Here is a 17,990-nt window from a genome sequence, read left to right as displayed (position 1 = left end):
ATCAACTCCTCGGCGGAACTCTCTTCAAATCATTCCCCCGTTATTGCAACAATTAGTTCAACAATTATCGAAAATCCACCTAATGGCTTTATTCATAACCAACTCAACAACTGGCAGCTCTTTAGAGATGTCTTTAATCATTCAACATCAGCCTTAATTTCCCAAAAAACAAATGAAGATATTGAAACAGCCACGGAATACTTAAACACTAGCATAATAAACGCTATCCGCTCTTCCACACCTGCTAAGAGTTCTATCAATAAAAATGAATATTCCCATCACATATTAGAAAAAATCGCAGAAGAACGTAGACTTAGAATAGTATGGCAGAGTCATAGAACACCTGACGACAAACGCAAGCTAAATAACGCAACTAGGAATTTAACCAAAATCATTAAAAACTATAAAAATGACTGTTTCCAAAAATATCTCGCCAATCTGTCTCCCACAGCTGACTCCAACTACTCACTATGGAAGGCTTCCAGGAAACTCACGCGTCCCCCGCAAATAATCTCACCAATTCGCTGTCCGCAAGGTGGATGAGCGCGTAGCCCTATAGATAAAGCCAACCTGTTTGCTAAATACTTGTCTAAAGTATTTAAACTCCATTCCTCCAAAGCTGCAGCGGACATTACTGAATACCTGCACTCTCCCTTCCAAATGTCTCCTCCTATTGAACCCTTCACTTCTCTAGAAGTTACAGAATTGATTCGTCGCCTAAATCCCAGGAAAGCATCGGGACATAAGCAAATATGTAATAAAGCAATCAAGGAACTTCCCATAAAATGGATTGCACTCATCACATCACATGGATTGCACATAAGTTCTGGAAAATATCACTGATTACTCTCATACCTAAGTGCAGAAAACCAATACACGAAACTAGCTCCTATCGCCCAATTAGTCTTCCACCTAGTTTGTCAAAACTATTCGAGAATCGACTTCTTCCACTCTTAGAGGATTTGAAAACACTGCCAGATCATCAATTCGGTTTTCGGAAGCAATATTCTACAATAGAGCAAATTCATCGTATATCACATAATATCAGCCAAAATTTAGAAAAAAATATTGCTCTGCGGTATTCCTAGACATTCAACAGGCATTCGACAAGTGTGGCATGATGGGCTTTTATTCAAACTAAAGAAAATCTTACCACACAGCTGCTACTCCATCCTAAAGTGCTACCTAACCAATAGACAATTCATGGTTAAATACTTGGACGCCACAACCACAACATTTCCAATAGAAGCTGGCATACCCCAAGGCAGTGTCCCCGGAGTCCTGCTGTTCTCCATCCACACTGCCGACTTACCAACTTTAACAGAGACAACCAAAGCGACATTTGCTGATGAGGCAGCGCTATTAACATCACACGCAGACCCGATAATTGTATCCTCCACTTTCCAGCGAGGTCTCGACTCTATGGAAAAGTGGTTCCACAAATGGGGCTTCAAAATTAACGAAAATAAATCCACGCCTGTAACCTTCAGGCTGCCAAAACAAACCAGCCCTCAGGTGACCATTAACAATATAACAATTCCTAACAAGGATTCAGTCAGATATCTGGGCATGACTCTGGACAGGAGAATGACATGGAAACAACACATCATAGACAAATCGAAGCAACTCAAGGCTAAACTTAAAAAATTCTGCTGGCTCATTGGCCGACGTTGCAACGTAAGCACGCAGAGGAAAATTACGCTCTATCCAACTATGGGGAACGGCAAGTAATTCCAACATTGAAATACTTCAATGCTTCTAATCGAAAACTCTAAGATCTATAATAGATGCACCCTGGTATGTTACCAACGAAGCAATACATCGCGATCTCAAGATAACCACGGTCAAAGAAGAAATAACAAAATGTAGTAATAGATGTATCATAAGAGTTAATAACCATCGAAACCCCCTAATTACTAAATTACTTAATACGTCGGACCAGATCCGCAGGCTAAGAAAACACTATCCGTTGGACCTAAGCACTAGATTCAGCTAGATATTTCTAATAAGTAATATTTACGTATTTATAATATTATTATTTATAAATTATACTTATTTATAAGTTATACTTACTTATAATGAGTTAATAAGTTTATTAACATATTATAAATAATTAGCCATGTCACTGCGCCACGCCAGAGACTCTTACTCAAAATTCTCAATGCGAGAATTGATTGTAAAGTACTTGTAAATAAAAAAAGGGGGGGATGAACGCTTTGTCTAACAGAGGTATGGAGTGATTCTATAGCTCTTCTTAGAAGAAGTAGTTGTAGCGGCACGCGACAATAAACATTCCAACGGTTTCTGTCCCGTGGCACACCACACACAGACCCTATTCTTCGGGCAAGATGATTACCAGATTTTTTTTTTTTATTTACAAGTACTTTACAATCAATTCTCGCATTGAGAATTTTGAGTAAGTTTCTCTGGCGTGGCGCAGTGACATGACTAATTATTTATAATATGTTAATAAACTTATTAACTCATTATAAGTAAGTACAATATGATTACCAGATATCGATGCATCTTCACAGTACATGCTCAGCTAGCCTGTGGACCCGTTATAAATCTTAAGATTTAGTTATTTAAAGTCCTTCAAACAGACAAACGGTCCTTGTCTCAACTACGGAAAGATAGGGGAAATGTATTTTTCTCACGAACGACGCTTCCCGCTAACAACTTTCCCTCAAGGGCGGCTAGAATCCTTCTCTAACCACCAACATGGAAATTGACCAATTACCAGCAACGTCAATTTCCCTCACTTTCCGAACGAAAGCATCTCTACGCGAATCCGATGATCTCCTGTCCTTAGACACACCCCATCATAGTTTTCCCTTGCAGCATCATCGCGACGGAAAATTATTCTCTCGTGAGGTCGTATTAGCGAATTACTTAACGTCTTTACGCTCAGTGGATATTCCACGTTTTAACAAAGAGTTAGCAATACTTGAACCATAGATAAGCAAGTTGAGTACATCTTGGACTTTGGAAGGAAGCGCATTTTGTTATCCCGTTGACCGCGGATTTTTTATTTAACCTAGGATCATTATCATTAGCATCTCGAGTATCTAATTACCACGGTTACTTGTTAAATTCTGTAATAATCATACTTGCACTAGTCAACTACTCTTTTCGTCGATGAGATCCCAAGAGAGTAACGACTTACGACCAGCGAATATTACGCGTTTCATTAACAAAGAGTCAGAATTAGAGTTTGTGAGCACGTACATCTATCATCCCGTTGACTGCGGATTCGTTATAGAACCTAAGGCCATTGTCACTAGTGTCGCGAGCGCCTAATCGCCGTGGTTGATTGTCAAATCTGTGGTATCCATACTTGTGTTAATAAACCGTACCTTTGTTATACCGTAACGATGACTAATTTCAATGAAGATTCATCAAACACCCACAACCCTATCCACAACACCACTCCGACATATATATATGTCGGAGATGAAAGGACATCGAAGCCTCCCCTTTGGAACTTCGGGATAATCCCCTAACACCGTAATCTAGATTCTATCATAGGCGTAATTAAACAATTGTCGTCTTTCGATCCGATTGTATTTTTTCGAGATTTGTGATAATGAGCTTGGGCTCGAGGCGATAGCCAGTCGCTGAACGTAGCCGCGGTCACGGGATGAACGCTTTGTCTAACAAAGGTACGGAGTAATTCTATAGCTCTCCTTGAAAGAAATAGTTGTAGCGCTACACGACAGTAAACATTCCAACGGTTTCTGTCCTGTGGCTCGCCACACGCAAATCCTATTCTTCGGGTATGATGGTTACCAGATGCAGACGCGTCTCCACAGTACGTGTTCAGCTAGCCCGAGAGCCGTTATAAACACTAAGATCTAGTTACCTAAAGTCCTTCAAACAGACAAACAGTCTTTGTCCCAACTACGAGAAGATAGAGGAGACTTATTTTTCAACGAACGACGTCTCCCGCTAGCAACTTTCCCTCGAGGGCGGCTAGCATCTTTTTCTAACCACCGATATGGAGATTGACCAATTAGCAGCAACGCCAATTTCCCTTACTTTCTGAACGAAGGCTATCCTCCACGAATCCGATGATCTCGTGTCTTTAGACACACCCCATATAGTCTTCCCCTGTGGCATCATCGGAATGGAAATTCATTCCTTCTTACGACCCCATCGACGAATAGAGTAACACCTTACGATCAGTGAATATTACGCGTCCGACTTAGATTTTGTGAGCACGTTCATCTATTATCCCGTCGACCGCGGATTCGTTATTGAACCTAGGATCATTGCCATTAGTTTCTCGAATATATAATTACCACGATTACTTGTCCAGTTCTGTGATAATCGCATTTGCACTAGTTGAAACCTCGATAAAAATGTATTGTGTGATTAGAAGATTATAAAAATGTGTTTTTCATATTGTATTCTTTAAATAATGCGTATGTTTCGCATATTTATGTTTAAAAGCGTATCCAAAAATATATTACGTAGCATTTACTTATGCAATATATTCATTTCATCAAATTAATTTAATTTATCGGAAATGCGTAAAGTGCTAACAATAATAATATGTAATCGACATCAACAAACCACGCTAAATAGTGTATTTACATGTTTGCAATAGTGATTAAACGTAAGACGTGGTAGTTTGTATTTCCAATTCGGATAAATCGGTGAGATTTATCGCATCATTATTTGTAATGTTAATCATATGATGAACAAGAAGTAAATGTATGGGAAATTTTCTTAAATTTTATAAAAAATGAATATTTGAAACGATAAACGAACTATATTTTATATACAAATATCATTGGTTAAAGTGTGCAAATTTGGACAGAGTGTTTGTAATTTATTATAACACAAACTATATGTGCCAGAATAATTGCACAAGCATTGTTAAATATTACATCGTAAATGATATTTAATGTATTAAATTTACTATTATACCTATTTTACATGTTTTATCTATTTTATATGTGCATAAATGTTATATATACGTAGATAGGTATCTCCCGTACTATACAACTCCGAACTCTTACAAAACGATTTCTCTCTAAAATGATTCGAGAATGCGGGAAATCACAGAACGGAACGGCACTTTTAATGTATTCACACATCTGCGTATTTTTAATACGTCTTTAGTTCGTGGATTATTAAATCTTTGCACTCAAATTTTTTTTGCTATAGGGAAGTAGTAACTTGAAAATTTTCTCATAAAAAGCAATGACGTTCTTACAACTAACGTAAATGATTTATGAATCAAAGATAAACTAGTTTCCTATCGCTTTCTTTTCTAGTGAATACATTTTGGGGGGGGGGGGAATTGCTTCTCAGCATAAAAATATATTAGACAACACATAAAAATTAAAAACTTTTAGACATTTACGAGACACAATATATGTTTTTAGTTAATTATATATATGTTAAGATTCCTCACCTAATTTCAATTTTTCCCGAGGAAATTCCCATTTCTTGTCGTAAGGAAGCAATTCTGCTTGATCGTCTACTGTTAACTCTGGATTTAAACATTCTACTGCTCCTTCTTCGAAATGCATCAATCCTGATTCCATTAATTCCTTTCTCATGGTCTAAAAATATGGAAATGTAGGAAATGATATAATAATAGTTATTGATATACATATTAAGACAACAATTGGTTATATTTCGGAAGATCGATTAATGAAAAATTTGAGTATAGTCCTTTGTAAGAAACATTGGAAAACAAAAATAAGAAGTGAGAGAAATTGTTAAAGTTTTATTCGAAGATATTATATTAATATTTGTAAAATAGTTGAAAGAAAATAAATGATTTTCACTTATATAAGAAGAAAATTATTCGATAATTCGAACAATTTGTGGCATGACTAATTCTAATCGATTCGATATTCAAGATTCTATTGTATTTCATAACATCAGGATAATTTAGAACATTAATAGACTACTTGATCTATATACAAATTTATATTTTTAGGAACGTGATTAAAGAAATGGAACTTAGATGGAGATTTGTCTCACCTTTTAAATATTATAATTACTTTACCTCGAGCATTCTGTTTATTAATCCATATTACGTGCATTCTGTGCATTTTTCACATTCAAATTTCATACAATTTCATAAGCATTCGCAGACTACTAATTAATATTCAATAATATAGACTTACCTTTTCACGACGAATTTTGATTGTGAAGTAGGTTAACAGAGTCACCACTATGATCAATAAAACAAAGATAAGCACGATCAACTCCATAGGAAGTCCTTTCCCTATAATTTTTAGAAGATAGAGTCATTAATAATTTTGGTATTTTTTCATGGGCAAGAAGATGAAAGAAACAACACAATTATCTGAAATATTTGCGATTATCTGATAGGTATTTCCAATTATGACAAAAGTATATTTCTTTTACAGTTGTATAAATATGAGAATTACCCGAGATTAGTAGAGATAAATTTCTATCTATACATTTCACAAAATATCTACAAAATTTTTATGAAAAATTCTGAATTGATTCTTTTAACCACTCTGCTAGTTCTAGTGTTCATGTACGATTTCAAGTTGCTACTATTTGGAAATTGTTATATACAATACATATATACATATATACATACATATATACTACTGCAGTATCGTGGACAGATTGCCTAAGAAATATCGGATGAACTATAAACAATTTTTTTTTTTTGGAAGAATTTTACAATCAATTCTCATTGAGAATTATAAGTAAATTATTCTGACGTGGTACTATGTCATGTATAATAAGTGATTATCGTCTGCTTGATTCTAGCTGAATCTAATGAACTATAAACAATGTTGCAAGAAAGTCTAAGTGCCGACTGGCCCAAAGGGTCGGCAAACTTCAATTTGTCGTCAATCCTTCAGTTGAATAGTTCAACTGAAGAACGGAAGAAAGTGTCACACGCTCAAGAAAGGCCACCCGCTCAGAAACAGTAATAAAGTAGACAAAACATCCTGCATGCCACAGTTATCGAAATAATAACAAAACAGCAACTGAATAGCCGCCTCTGATATACATCCGACGATAACCTCTCCAAAGGGACTAAAACCTCCATATAAAAACCCTCCTACATTAGCGCTCAACACATTATTCTGTTGTAACACTTTGAACCGTCACTCTGTTGGATTTATACAATAAAATTTCCATCATCTTATACGAAGTTCAATTTCTTTACCTTATTTGTGAAATGTTCGAAATGCGACGCGAGGAGATTGTCACGACCGGCATACTTCAAATCCGATGGACTGACGATGGTGATAAAGATGTGGCGGCACTCGGCGACAATGTATATCGCTGAAGTGCCTAACCATCAACATCTCAACGGTCCTTCCACCGAAGGTTCTAGAAGAAAGAGCATGTGGCAACGGTCGTGGACGCCTAGGAAAAGCATGGACGGTGGGGATGTTGAGGGATGACAAAAGAAAGTAATCGGATCCGATCGAAAGTCAAATCATAAGAGTCAGTCTTAGAAAGTCGCGCCTAGAGTTCGGAAGTGGATTGTAAAGTGGATTGTTGTTAGAAAAAAATAAGGTTTTCTTTTTTTTATTTTTCACCTCAAATTTCTTTTTTTTATTTTGTTATTTTACGTGACAAGATCACCGGCGGTCTATCGGTTTCGTGATTTCTTGTGTCTTCGACGTGACAAAAGCGTACGGTGTTCGTGATCGCGGACGGTTACAGAACACGTACGTGATATGAGAAAAGACAAAGAGATGCTTAAGGAAGAAAGACGAAATCGGCAGACGTTAACTAAGAGTCGAGTTGTGAGGAATTGAGAGTTGAATTGCCAAGTTGCTATGAGTCGTAAACTATTAGTTGTGAGTTGTGAATTATCTATTTAGTTGGCTTAGTTATAGCACATTACTATACTTAATTCATGTTAAATAACCATCGTTTCCTGTTTAATCCATTGTAAATAGATCCATCTATTAATAAACTTATCATTTAGAATAGAGAACATTGGAAACCCTAATTTCTAATATTTCCGAATAAATAAATTCTATACTACATCTTGGAATAAATTTGCAAGCAAACTCAGTAATACTAAGCGTTAGCTATAAAAGCTAAAGTTTTGCAGATGTAACATGTTAAATTAGTCTGATATAACTACAAAAAAAGTAATGATGACTTTCATTTATTGTCTAGTAGAAAATAGAGAATAAACTAAATATTAGTTGAAAGACAGTATTTGGCCGATGGAAGCCCTGGCAAACTTAAATTAATATTTCACGATTTTTCGATTCTGTTATCGCCAAACATTCAAGTAATGAAACTTGACAGATTCTCGTGAGATTATTTCTGCCATGACGTGAACTACTGCTACCAGATATTCTTTTCCAACTAATACAAATTTTATCTGGTAAGAATTTTCTTGATAATAAATGAATATTTTGATTATTTCTTTTGTATTTACCTCATATTAGATCTGTTAAACTTTCTGATGAAAGAGGGAGAGAGTGAGTGGATCATTATTCTCATATATTGTTGTATAAATAAAAAGTAAAAATCAACGAATTATAAATTGAGGTACAGTAGTAGTCAATGTTAGTGTGAAATAATTTTCGATGAATAGATTGATATATGGAATGTTGCGTTTTATTCAGATTTTCTATTGATTAAAAATGGATGTGACGAATACTACACGAAGCAAAGTCAAGGTCAATTTTCCAGGATCTTCTTTAACAGATCTCCACCGACTGGAAAGCATCTATCAAAGCCATATTATCAATGACATATAACTTTTAAATACCCTGTACATATAACATTAAACATAAGTTGTTTTATAACTTGAACACTAGAGTCGAACGGTGGTTATCCATTCTATGCTGACTTTGACAATATATGCCCCTATTCCGAATAATTACCTGTTAATAGTATCTATTATTATCGTTAGATAATTGAATTCTCTAATTAAAAAAGTCTATAATATACCACAGCTGTTATAGTAGCACTAAATAATTACGTATATTTGAACATCAGAAAATTAAACGTTAAATATCTTTATAAATAATACAATTGTCAAAAATAATCGGATATTGGTTGACTTACTTGATCACCAGAAAAAGTTTAATTAAAATTGACAATTCCACTGTTGTGACTTTACCTTGTACGTCACCGAATTTGCTTATGATCAGTTTTTGAACGATCTACGTCTATTTTAAGACAAACCATTTATCTTATTGTTAGTGCTACAACAAATAGCGAACTGTATTCTGTATATTCACAGCTTAAGGATCATAGGGTTCTACGACGATATAACTCATATTCATCAAACAATACGAAAGCTGTACAACTAATTGATACTAAACTAGTTAGTACTAAAAACTAATATTTTCAGTTATAATTATTATAATTCGATGCATAAGAAAAAAAAAAGAATAAAGTATATTCTTTCAACTTATTTTGTTGTTTAGTGTATTAATTCATATATACTATCTTTTCGCAATTACTATAAACCCATATAGGATTTCAATCATTCTTCCATTTTTAATACTCTTTCTTGCTAAACCTAAAGTATATCATATTTTCTTATTCCTATGTTATATTAAATTTATTATATATGGACTATAGATGTACACCATGGGCGTAAATTCGTGGTAGGTAAAAGTCAGGCTGATTCTATGATATGAAATAAGATGATAATAACGAAATTGCTTTGAAAGCTCCATTTTATAAAAAGATCGAGCTTGAAAGTCTGTAAAATATAGTGCATTTGGCTAATTTTTGATTGGACAGAAGCGGTCAGTTACCAGTAGATTATTCTATACGTAACAGTAAGTTGAAAATTCTCGTTTTCCAGAAAATTATTAGCATTTCACACAACATGATTATTCTATGCAGAGTCCAACATCAAACAAGAATGTTAGGATGTTGAAGCTTAGTTGAATCAAATTAGGTCTGACCTTACACCTTGGAACCTATCATTAAAAAAGATCGAGCATTTGTTATGTTATAATAAATTACCTTTCACTGTTATTGTTATGGAGGACTGGACTAATCCCAATCGACTCTTTGCTTTACACGCGTACACCCCACTGTCATTATCCTGAAGATAATTAATATGCAACTCTTGGTAGTCACGGATGCACATGAATTGCTCGCCTATTTTTAATGGTACATCGTCCTATAAAGAATATATAATAATTATTAAATAATATATTGTATTATTATATATATAATAAAAATTATATTGTGTAATAATGTATAATATATATAAAGTACATTATAGAAAGCATAATAATATAATAATTATAAGAATTATATAAAAAAAAAATATTTGGGAAAGTAACATTAAAATTCACGAGGTTGAAACGTCACACTATGCTTCAGTCTAATAATACTTGTAACAAATCCATCTAACACGATATAGGACAGTATATTGATTAGTAAACCTTTCTGAGTATGAACAACTTTTTTTATTCAATAATTTTTAGTAACAAGTTATCAGCCACTTACTTTATACCAAGTGACTAATGGTTTAGGCATTCCACCTACAAAGCAGTACAGTACTAATTCGTTGTGACCTTGGGCGCTAACATCGACTATAATTCCAGTTTCATTTAAATTAGTTTCTATTATGTAAGGTGATACTGCGTCTATAAAAAGAAAGAGAAAAAAATCTTAAATAAAGAATCTAATTATTCAAGTATTAGCATTCGAAAGATTCATTTAAATATTTACTTGACCCGAAAAAACCGAACTCTCTGACGCTGAAATCTTTTATATAACATACCGTATAATATGCCGAGAAAAATTGCCTGTAGGTGTTCAAATATTTTGGGATCCTCTATATGTATATACTAGTGATGAAATCAAATTCAATATATTTATATACACGAATGAAATCAAATATCCAAGATTCGCTTCATATTCATCGAATACTACTTGGATATAATGTTTCGTATTCGATCCTTCTTAGCTCATTTCGAACCTCGAAACAAATATTCGTAAGTTTCAAAAATCTATTGTTATCAATCTATTGTATCATTGTTATTTCATTGATTCTTCTAATAAATTAAAGAAAATTTTATAGGATTATAAACGATCAACAGGATTCCTATAAATTTGATTTGAACGGTTGCACTTGTAACCACAAAAAAATGATTTTAAGTGAATGGAGAATTAGTATAAAGTGCTCGTAAAGCTTCGAATCTATTGCAGCAGCGTCCGATTCTACTTGAGTTTACTTTTCTGATTTGGGTTAATAGCCAAAATATTCCCAGAGAGGTCTAATCTGCCACATTTAGTATATTTGAAAGTATTACTACCTGTTTTATACTTGTGGAGGATTTGAATCTGACTGACCAATGTTCAAGTCTATATGAAACGCACTTGAACTCGTTACTAATATGTACACTACTGTTCAAAACTATTTGAACACTTTTGCGTTATTATAAATAAAGAGGCTCACAATAGTATTTGTAGACACCTTTTATGAATATAAATAGGAATATAATATAATATGACAACATGAATATGAACATTTATGTGTGTTACCTAAAATATTTACGAACTTCATTAGAACTATTATAAGACTCTATTATCATATTGATATAATTTGAAACGAATCTGATATTTTATGTAGAACTTACAAAATACATTACAATATTACAAGAAGAAAGTAAGTAAGTAAGAAATGTTAAAAATGATCTCACTGAATGCTGTTTCAATACTTTTGGGGTTTTTGTGAAATATATCTTGTAATTTTCATATATATTTTTAGAATTTTTATTAATATAATCACGACAGTCGTGCCCCACAGTCTGATTACGGTGGTAATACAAAATGTTTTAATACAAAATGTGGTAATACAAAATGTGGTCAGAATGTTTTATAAATATATATTATAGATATAGAAGTTTCTAGTGGTAAATGTTCGAAGTGTACTTTCGTAATTCAGTGCACATAAAATATACTTGGAATAAAATTCTGTAATGTAATTTCGGCTGTTGATCCTTATTTGGGGGAATCATATATAACTGATAAATATCGATGAAACCAATGGTCAATTTTAACCAACATAAGTAAGAGAGCAAAAATTGAAATTAAACAATTGGTCTTAGAAAAACACTTAGATTCAGTGTTGTGTGACCTTACGGTACAAGCTATATTCATTTAATATTGGAATCTTATAATGATACACATATGTGATGCACATATTTCTAGTTTTAACAATATTCTGTGTCACTTACAATTAGTTCTACTTTTTTACAGATTATAATTATTTGACCCAATTATGTCAAGAAACACAAAATCAGCAACAGGAAAACGTTTTTTTTATGGTACTATAACTTTGAAAATAAAATGTAAAATAATGACATAATAAAATATAAAATAGCAAATAAAATATAATGGTTCTGATCACATTGTATCTATAAAGTATCTAAATACTTATAGACGATGGTATATCCTTTTCATTATAATATAAAATATTTACCGTGCACTTGAAGAATGTAGGCCATTTCCTCTTTATTATGACATGTGTACATCATTGAGTCATCTTTTGTCACATTTTTTATTTTCAAAATGGAACGATAAGTAAATCGAGTTTTGGCTCGTCTGATCGTTGTCCTGGCTAAACATTTAAAAAGCGATTGGTTAATGAACAAATATCCAAAGAACGCTCTTTTTGTTAAAGTACGATTAAAATCAAAGACACTTAATATTTGGCTCAATGGAAATGTCATCCGAGTATTTCCATTCGAAATTATCCGTGTAATTGTAAATAGAAGCGGCACAAATCAGTTCTAGATCGTCACCTTCAACCACTGGATCTGTCGGATTTATTATGCCGAAACCACCCCTTCCATCTATGATTTTAAAATAGAATTTTAGATACAAAATTGAAAAAAGAAGTTAAATACAAATAAAATTATGAAAACAGGAAGGACAAATTCGAATAATACACAGTATTTAACGTGATAGTATCCAGGATTTTTGATAAATCAATTATAATTAGACCGCGGATATTCATGCAAATACATACTTTTATAAAATGCAAGTAGAGAAAAGAAATATAAATAGAAATTTATTGTATTAATAGAAGATTATAAAAATATATTTTTTATTTTTCATCCTTTGTGCAATACATATTTATATTTAAAAACATATACAGAGACATACTGCATATTGCATGTCACATTTATTTCATCAAGTTAATCTAATTTATCATGATTGTGTTAAGTGCTGTTAATAGCAGCAATATATAGCTAATGTCAAAAATAGACCATTGCGTTTCGAAATAGTATAGTTCGATTTAATTAAATTATTGCGTTCGCTATTCTGAATTGTATGTTGAACAAGAAGCAAACGTACAAAAAAATTTCTTAAATTCTGTCATAAACTAATATTTGTAACATAAATGAGCGTTTTACATACAAATGAATGACTAGTCAATAAATGCAAATTTGAGCAAAGTGCTTGTGATTAGCTATAAAATAAACTATACATATTAAATATTGCATCGTAAATAATATTCGATATGTTAAATTTATATCAAACATATGTTGCATATTTTATGCGCATAAATGTCATGCATTTATTGTATATTTAATGTATATAAAAGTCCTCAATCTGGCTATTACATCGTTTAGCTTTTTATTGCAAAGTTGGGTATATGTTAGATATAAGTTAGGTACAGGTATATGTTATAATGTAATTACTGTAATTTGTAATAAAATGAAGGAAAAATAAATATTTTATATATTGTATTGTATTGTATTGGTTGTTTTATACTAACACAGGTAACAATTAACAAAATTTAGCAGGCGTGAGAATTATTAGAATAAATTATAGTAAGCAGATCAAATATCATGGATATAAATTTAATGATTCCATAAATAAAATTACAACTCAATTAGAATTATCATTTGAGCAAAGACTACATACCGGAAACCAATATAGTTTCAACTTGAGACTCGCATCCAATAAGGTTACACGCGGTGCAAGTAAGATGGCCGCTCATTTCAATAGTGACCCTCACAGTTGAGCGAAACCTGGTATTCATTCCGCTTTCCGTTTTATTCTATACGAAATTAAGAGAACCCTTGTTTTGAACTCTGACGACGAAGAATTAATTACTACTCAAAGTAATTCTATTAAATAGTGTAATAAGTGCCTTTTATTATTATTACTATTTGGCTCGTTCGATTTGTTTAATTATTCAGTTATTTATTTTTCTAAAAGAGTGTCACAGATCGTTACTTTTGCATATAAAGTCTATTTATTAAATCAAACGGTGAAATAATGTGTAAAAGTTGAGTAAAAGCAAGTTTATCAAACAAGATAAATTATTGAGAAAATATGTTACAATAATAAATATATTATAGAAACTGACAAATCGACAACGCAGAAAGAATTCCTCCAATTTAAAGAAAATAACTGTGCTCAACAAATACATCGTTTCGGTTGCAAAATCCGATTGCACTTGTTTTATAACTAGAATCTAACGATTTTTTGCATAGATTTATTCTGTTTATTATTTTAGGCATGAACTAAGGCATAACTAAGTAAATAAAAAAGAAACATTCGATTTTGTCTAAATTCTCAGGATAGTACATCAGTTTAAAGAAGTTATTACGTACTTGTAATTCTATGGTGCTCGCGTCTTCATAAGAAGGATAATAAGGACATCTCATGTAACTCCACGTAATGTTTGGTGCTGGATAGGTTGCCACATCACAGGAAATTTCTACCGTCTGATTAGGAGCATAATAAGGCTCTACCTTCAACATTGCCACTGGTTTCACTGAAAAGATATCAATATAGAGAGTTAATTTCTTTTGCAGATCTTGCTAAACAAAAATTGTACACTTATTCGGTTTAAACTGTTTAAAGATTGAAAATGCTCATCGAATGAAAAAAATAACTTTTCCATAGTATAGTAACAAGTTTAGTAATAAAACAAATGATATTTTACATAAGGAAATTATACAAATTGTAGAATCTCTTATTTAATTAAAAATTACAAAATCGTAAAAATGAAATCTACCACTTGTAATTTCTATCTCTTTGCTTTATAAATATTATAAAAGTAATTCAGTAAGGACCGAGCTTTGTTGAGCAGTTCTTGATGGGAGGGTTTCACCACTCTCCTAAGCTTAAAGAATTTCTGAATGGCAGACATTTTAAAGACGATGACGAATTGAAGTTCACATTCAATTACTGGTAGTTAAATAGAGTGGCAATGGAGGGTTGCAACAACGGGATTTTAAAGCTCGTGAACAGATATGATAAATGCATAAATGTAGGGGCTGGTTATGTAGAGAAATAGATTATGTAGCACTGTAGTTTAAAAAAATATAAAATTGAATAATAAGGTCACCGATTATATTTGAGCCCTCTATAAATATTTCGGAAGAAAGAAAAGTTCGAATCGTTCGAATATTAAATTCGTTATAAGTAGTTTTTCAAAATTTGCAAGTATTCGTTTCGAACTAGCTTGTGAAAATCGAATATGTACTTGTCAAGTAAGCTGGACGGGTCATCAATCGTACGATTAATATTCGAACTCTATGAAACAAAAATTATAAGTATATTATAAGTGATTGAAGAGTATTTATCTTAATTATTACTACATCATTTCTTTACCACTCGTGAAATGTGCTTATCCTTTGAGTTGATTTACCTATTACGTCGAGCGTAAAATTCAGCATTTCGAATTTATCTTGGTTGACAGCCTGAAGAGAATATTCTCCCATATCTTCGATATTTAAATGGTTAATCTTCAGAATTGTATGGTTAGGTGTCAATTTTATTACGTACTTCGGTCTATCTGAATCATGCGAAGCCCCTATGATCTCTTCTCCTTTTGTATTTAACCTGGGAAATGTACAAATTATGCTAAAAAATTTAAATAATATTGAGCACATTAATATTCATTCTATTAATACAATGAAATATTGAATAATTGTCCAAGCCTGTGAAAATGACGTTTCTAAAAAATTATTATCTATAGTAACATACTTATTAATTATACTAATTTTTAATATATATAAGGTTAATATATAATTAATATATATAAGTAATGTTTTAAATAAACATTTATGGAGGAAAATTATATTGATAATGTGTGATATTTTGTCGAAATTAATTTTTATAGTAGGATAATTACCGCAGATATTATGTCTAGCATTTATTGAGATGATTGGAAGGAATTGGAATATAATTTTGTTTAGTGATTGTTAGCACTATGACAAATGAACAACAAACATCAAATAAATACTGAATAGAGGGAAAAATGACGATATGTTATTCCGCAAAGTATTATAAGAAATTTAGGCGAGTCATGGTTATCAATAGGACTAAAAACTATGAAAGTGGTTAAAACGACCAAGGTGACTTTCATAAATTTCATAAATTGCAAAAGTACATTTTTACTGCATTATAAACTTTTCTATTCCTTACGGTTTAATTTCTTTTATACAAATTTAATACTTTAATCTTTTGTAGTTCTATAATACGTGCCATTTAATTCTAGTGTTGAAATCATTAATGTCTTCCCAAAGACAACGTTAAATATCCTTTTAAATAAAGTTTGGTTCTATACAAAATTAGTCTCATTATTATTAAATCGTGGATTTTTGTGCATTTATGGGAGTTTTAAAGATACAAAAATGCATAGAATGCATCTAATATAATAGAATACTAGTTATATGTACTGATTAGATGTTATTTCCTTAACTAAGAAAATAGTTGCAGTTTGCTAACTACAATTTGTATAAAAGCTATTTGTGTAAATAATTATATATGTAAATACACACACGCGCGCGCGCGCACGCATGCATATATATCTGTACACACATAACGTCAAAAAAATATTTTTCACATTTTTTCTATTTGGAAGACATATGTTTAGATGTTAGCAATAGTGATCCATTAAGCTAAAACTTGTTACCATTTAAGAGTAGGTTCTGGATAGGCATGCACGTGTACCACCCATTGTACACTATCACCTTCTCGACGTTGATAATGTCTGTTCGCATCCTGCGCTGTTAGGTTGATAAACTTGTTTTCTGGATCTAAAAATGAATATCCGGAATAGTTTTTGGTACAAAAGCTAAACGCTACATAAGATATATATTTGGCAATTAAAAGTAAAAGGTTGTATTCAAATTTCCTTTATCTTCTGTATCATGAATCGTATACGAGAATGAATCCACTATGCTACACATATGTGTATATTGAATTCTTTCAGCTACATTTATTAAAACTTTTGATATTTAGTAAATTTGAGACGAAATCAAAAATAGCTTTATCTCGTATTCCAAGCAATCTAAAGTGTGATTAATAACATTGTTCAACAGCCCACTACCGATTATTTCGAATCTACAAGTAGTTTTTCCCCAGCCCGTCTAATTTTTCAGAAATTTGATTCTGAAAGGAATTCGTATATTTCAAATTTAAACAAATTTTGTGCCGTAACTATAAAGGATATTGTACATCAGTTTGTGTCGAAAAATTCCTATCCTAAAAATTCTTTCCTAAGTACTCAGATATCAGTTTTTAATACATTATAAATGTTTGAATATGTTTAAACAGTCCTTAAATGTGGGGAGACGTCGATTTTTGGGGGATATTTTTCAATTTATCTTAAAAAGTAAGAATCTAGCGTAAAATCGAACCACGATAGAGCAAACTTTTACCTTGAAGAAAAGGGCAAGGAAACACGCATCCAACCAGAAAGCTAAATAGCTCCGCGAATGCGAAATGTCGACAATAATACGCAAAATCAAAGCCAAAGCTCAAAGTCTCACCTGCATCGCGCTAGATGGAACATCGAGCTCTTACTTTTTGAGTTAAATTGAAAAGTACCCGTAAAAATTGGTGTCTCTCCGTCTTTAATGATCATTTAAACATTCATGATGTACCGAAAATTATTCGGAAAAGATTACAGAATCTTCCGACACAAGCATGGATGGAATATCTTTTATAGTTATGCCTGAGAAAATCTGTTCAAATTTAAAAAGTATGAATTTAGTTGAAAATCAAAT

General features: G+C 32.2%; 1 protein-coding gene across 4 annotated transcripts in view; it reads right to left on the bottom strand.

Annotated features, from left to right (window-relative positions):
- Positions 1–17,990, bottom strand: part of LOC117215673 (vascular endothelial growth factor receptor 1) — a 64,022-nt gene that overhangs the window by 21,719 nt on the left and 24,313 nt on the right. For all 4 annotated transcript variants that reach the window (XM_033462060.1, XM_033462062.1, XM_033462061.1 and 1 more), the window contains exons 8-17: positions 16,895–17,018; positions 15,626–15,819; positions 14,583–14,746; positions 13,888–14,023; positions 12,663–12,809; positions 12,437–12,574; positions 10,456–10,595; positions 9,964–10,123; positions 6,147–6,247; positions 5,423–5,573 (exon numbers count right to left, since the gene is read on the bottom strand). In XM_033462060.1, the coding sequence (XP_033317951.1) occupies positions 5,423–5,573; positions 6,147–6,247; positions 9,964–10,123; positions 10,456–10,595; positions 12,437–12,574; positions 12,663–12,809; positions 13,888–14,023; positions 14,583–14,746; positions 15,626–15,819; positions 16,895–17,018 (1,455 nt within the window). The remainder of the gene's footprint in view (positions 1–5,422; positions 5,574–6,146; positions 6,248–9,963; positions 10,124–10,455; positions 10,596–12,436; positions 12,575–12,662; positions 12,810–13,887; positions 14,024–14,582; positions 14,747–15,625; positions 15,820–16,894; positions 17,019–17,990) is intronic.

The sequence above is a fragment of the Bombus bifarius genome, unplaced genomic scaffold (assembly GCF_011952205.1).
Source record: "Bombus bifarius isolate JDL3187 unplaced genomic scaffold, Bbif_JDL3187 scf7180000009770, whole genome shotgun sequence".
NCBI lineage: Eukaryota > Metazoa > Arthropoda > Insecta > Hymenoptera > Apidae > Bombus > Bombus bifarius.
The sequence above is the reverse complement of the archived record's forward strand: the minus strand, read 5'-3'. Positions and strand labels throughout refer to the sequence as shown.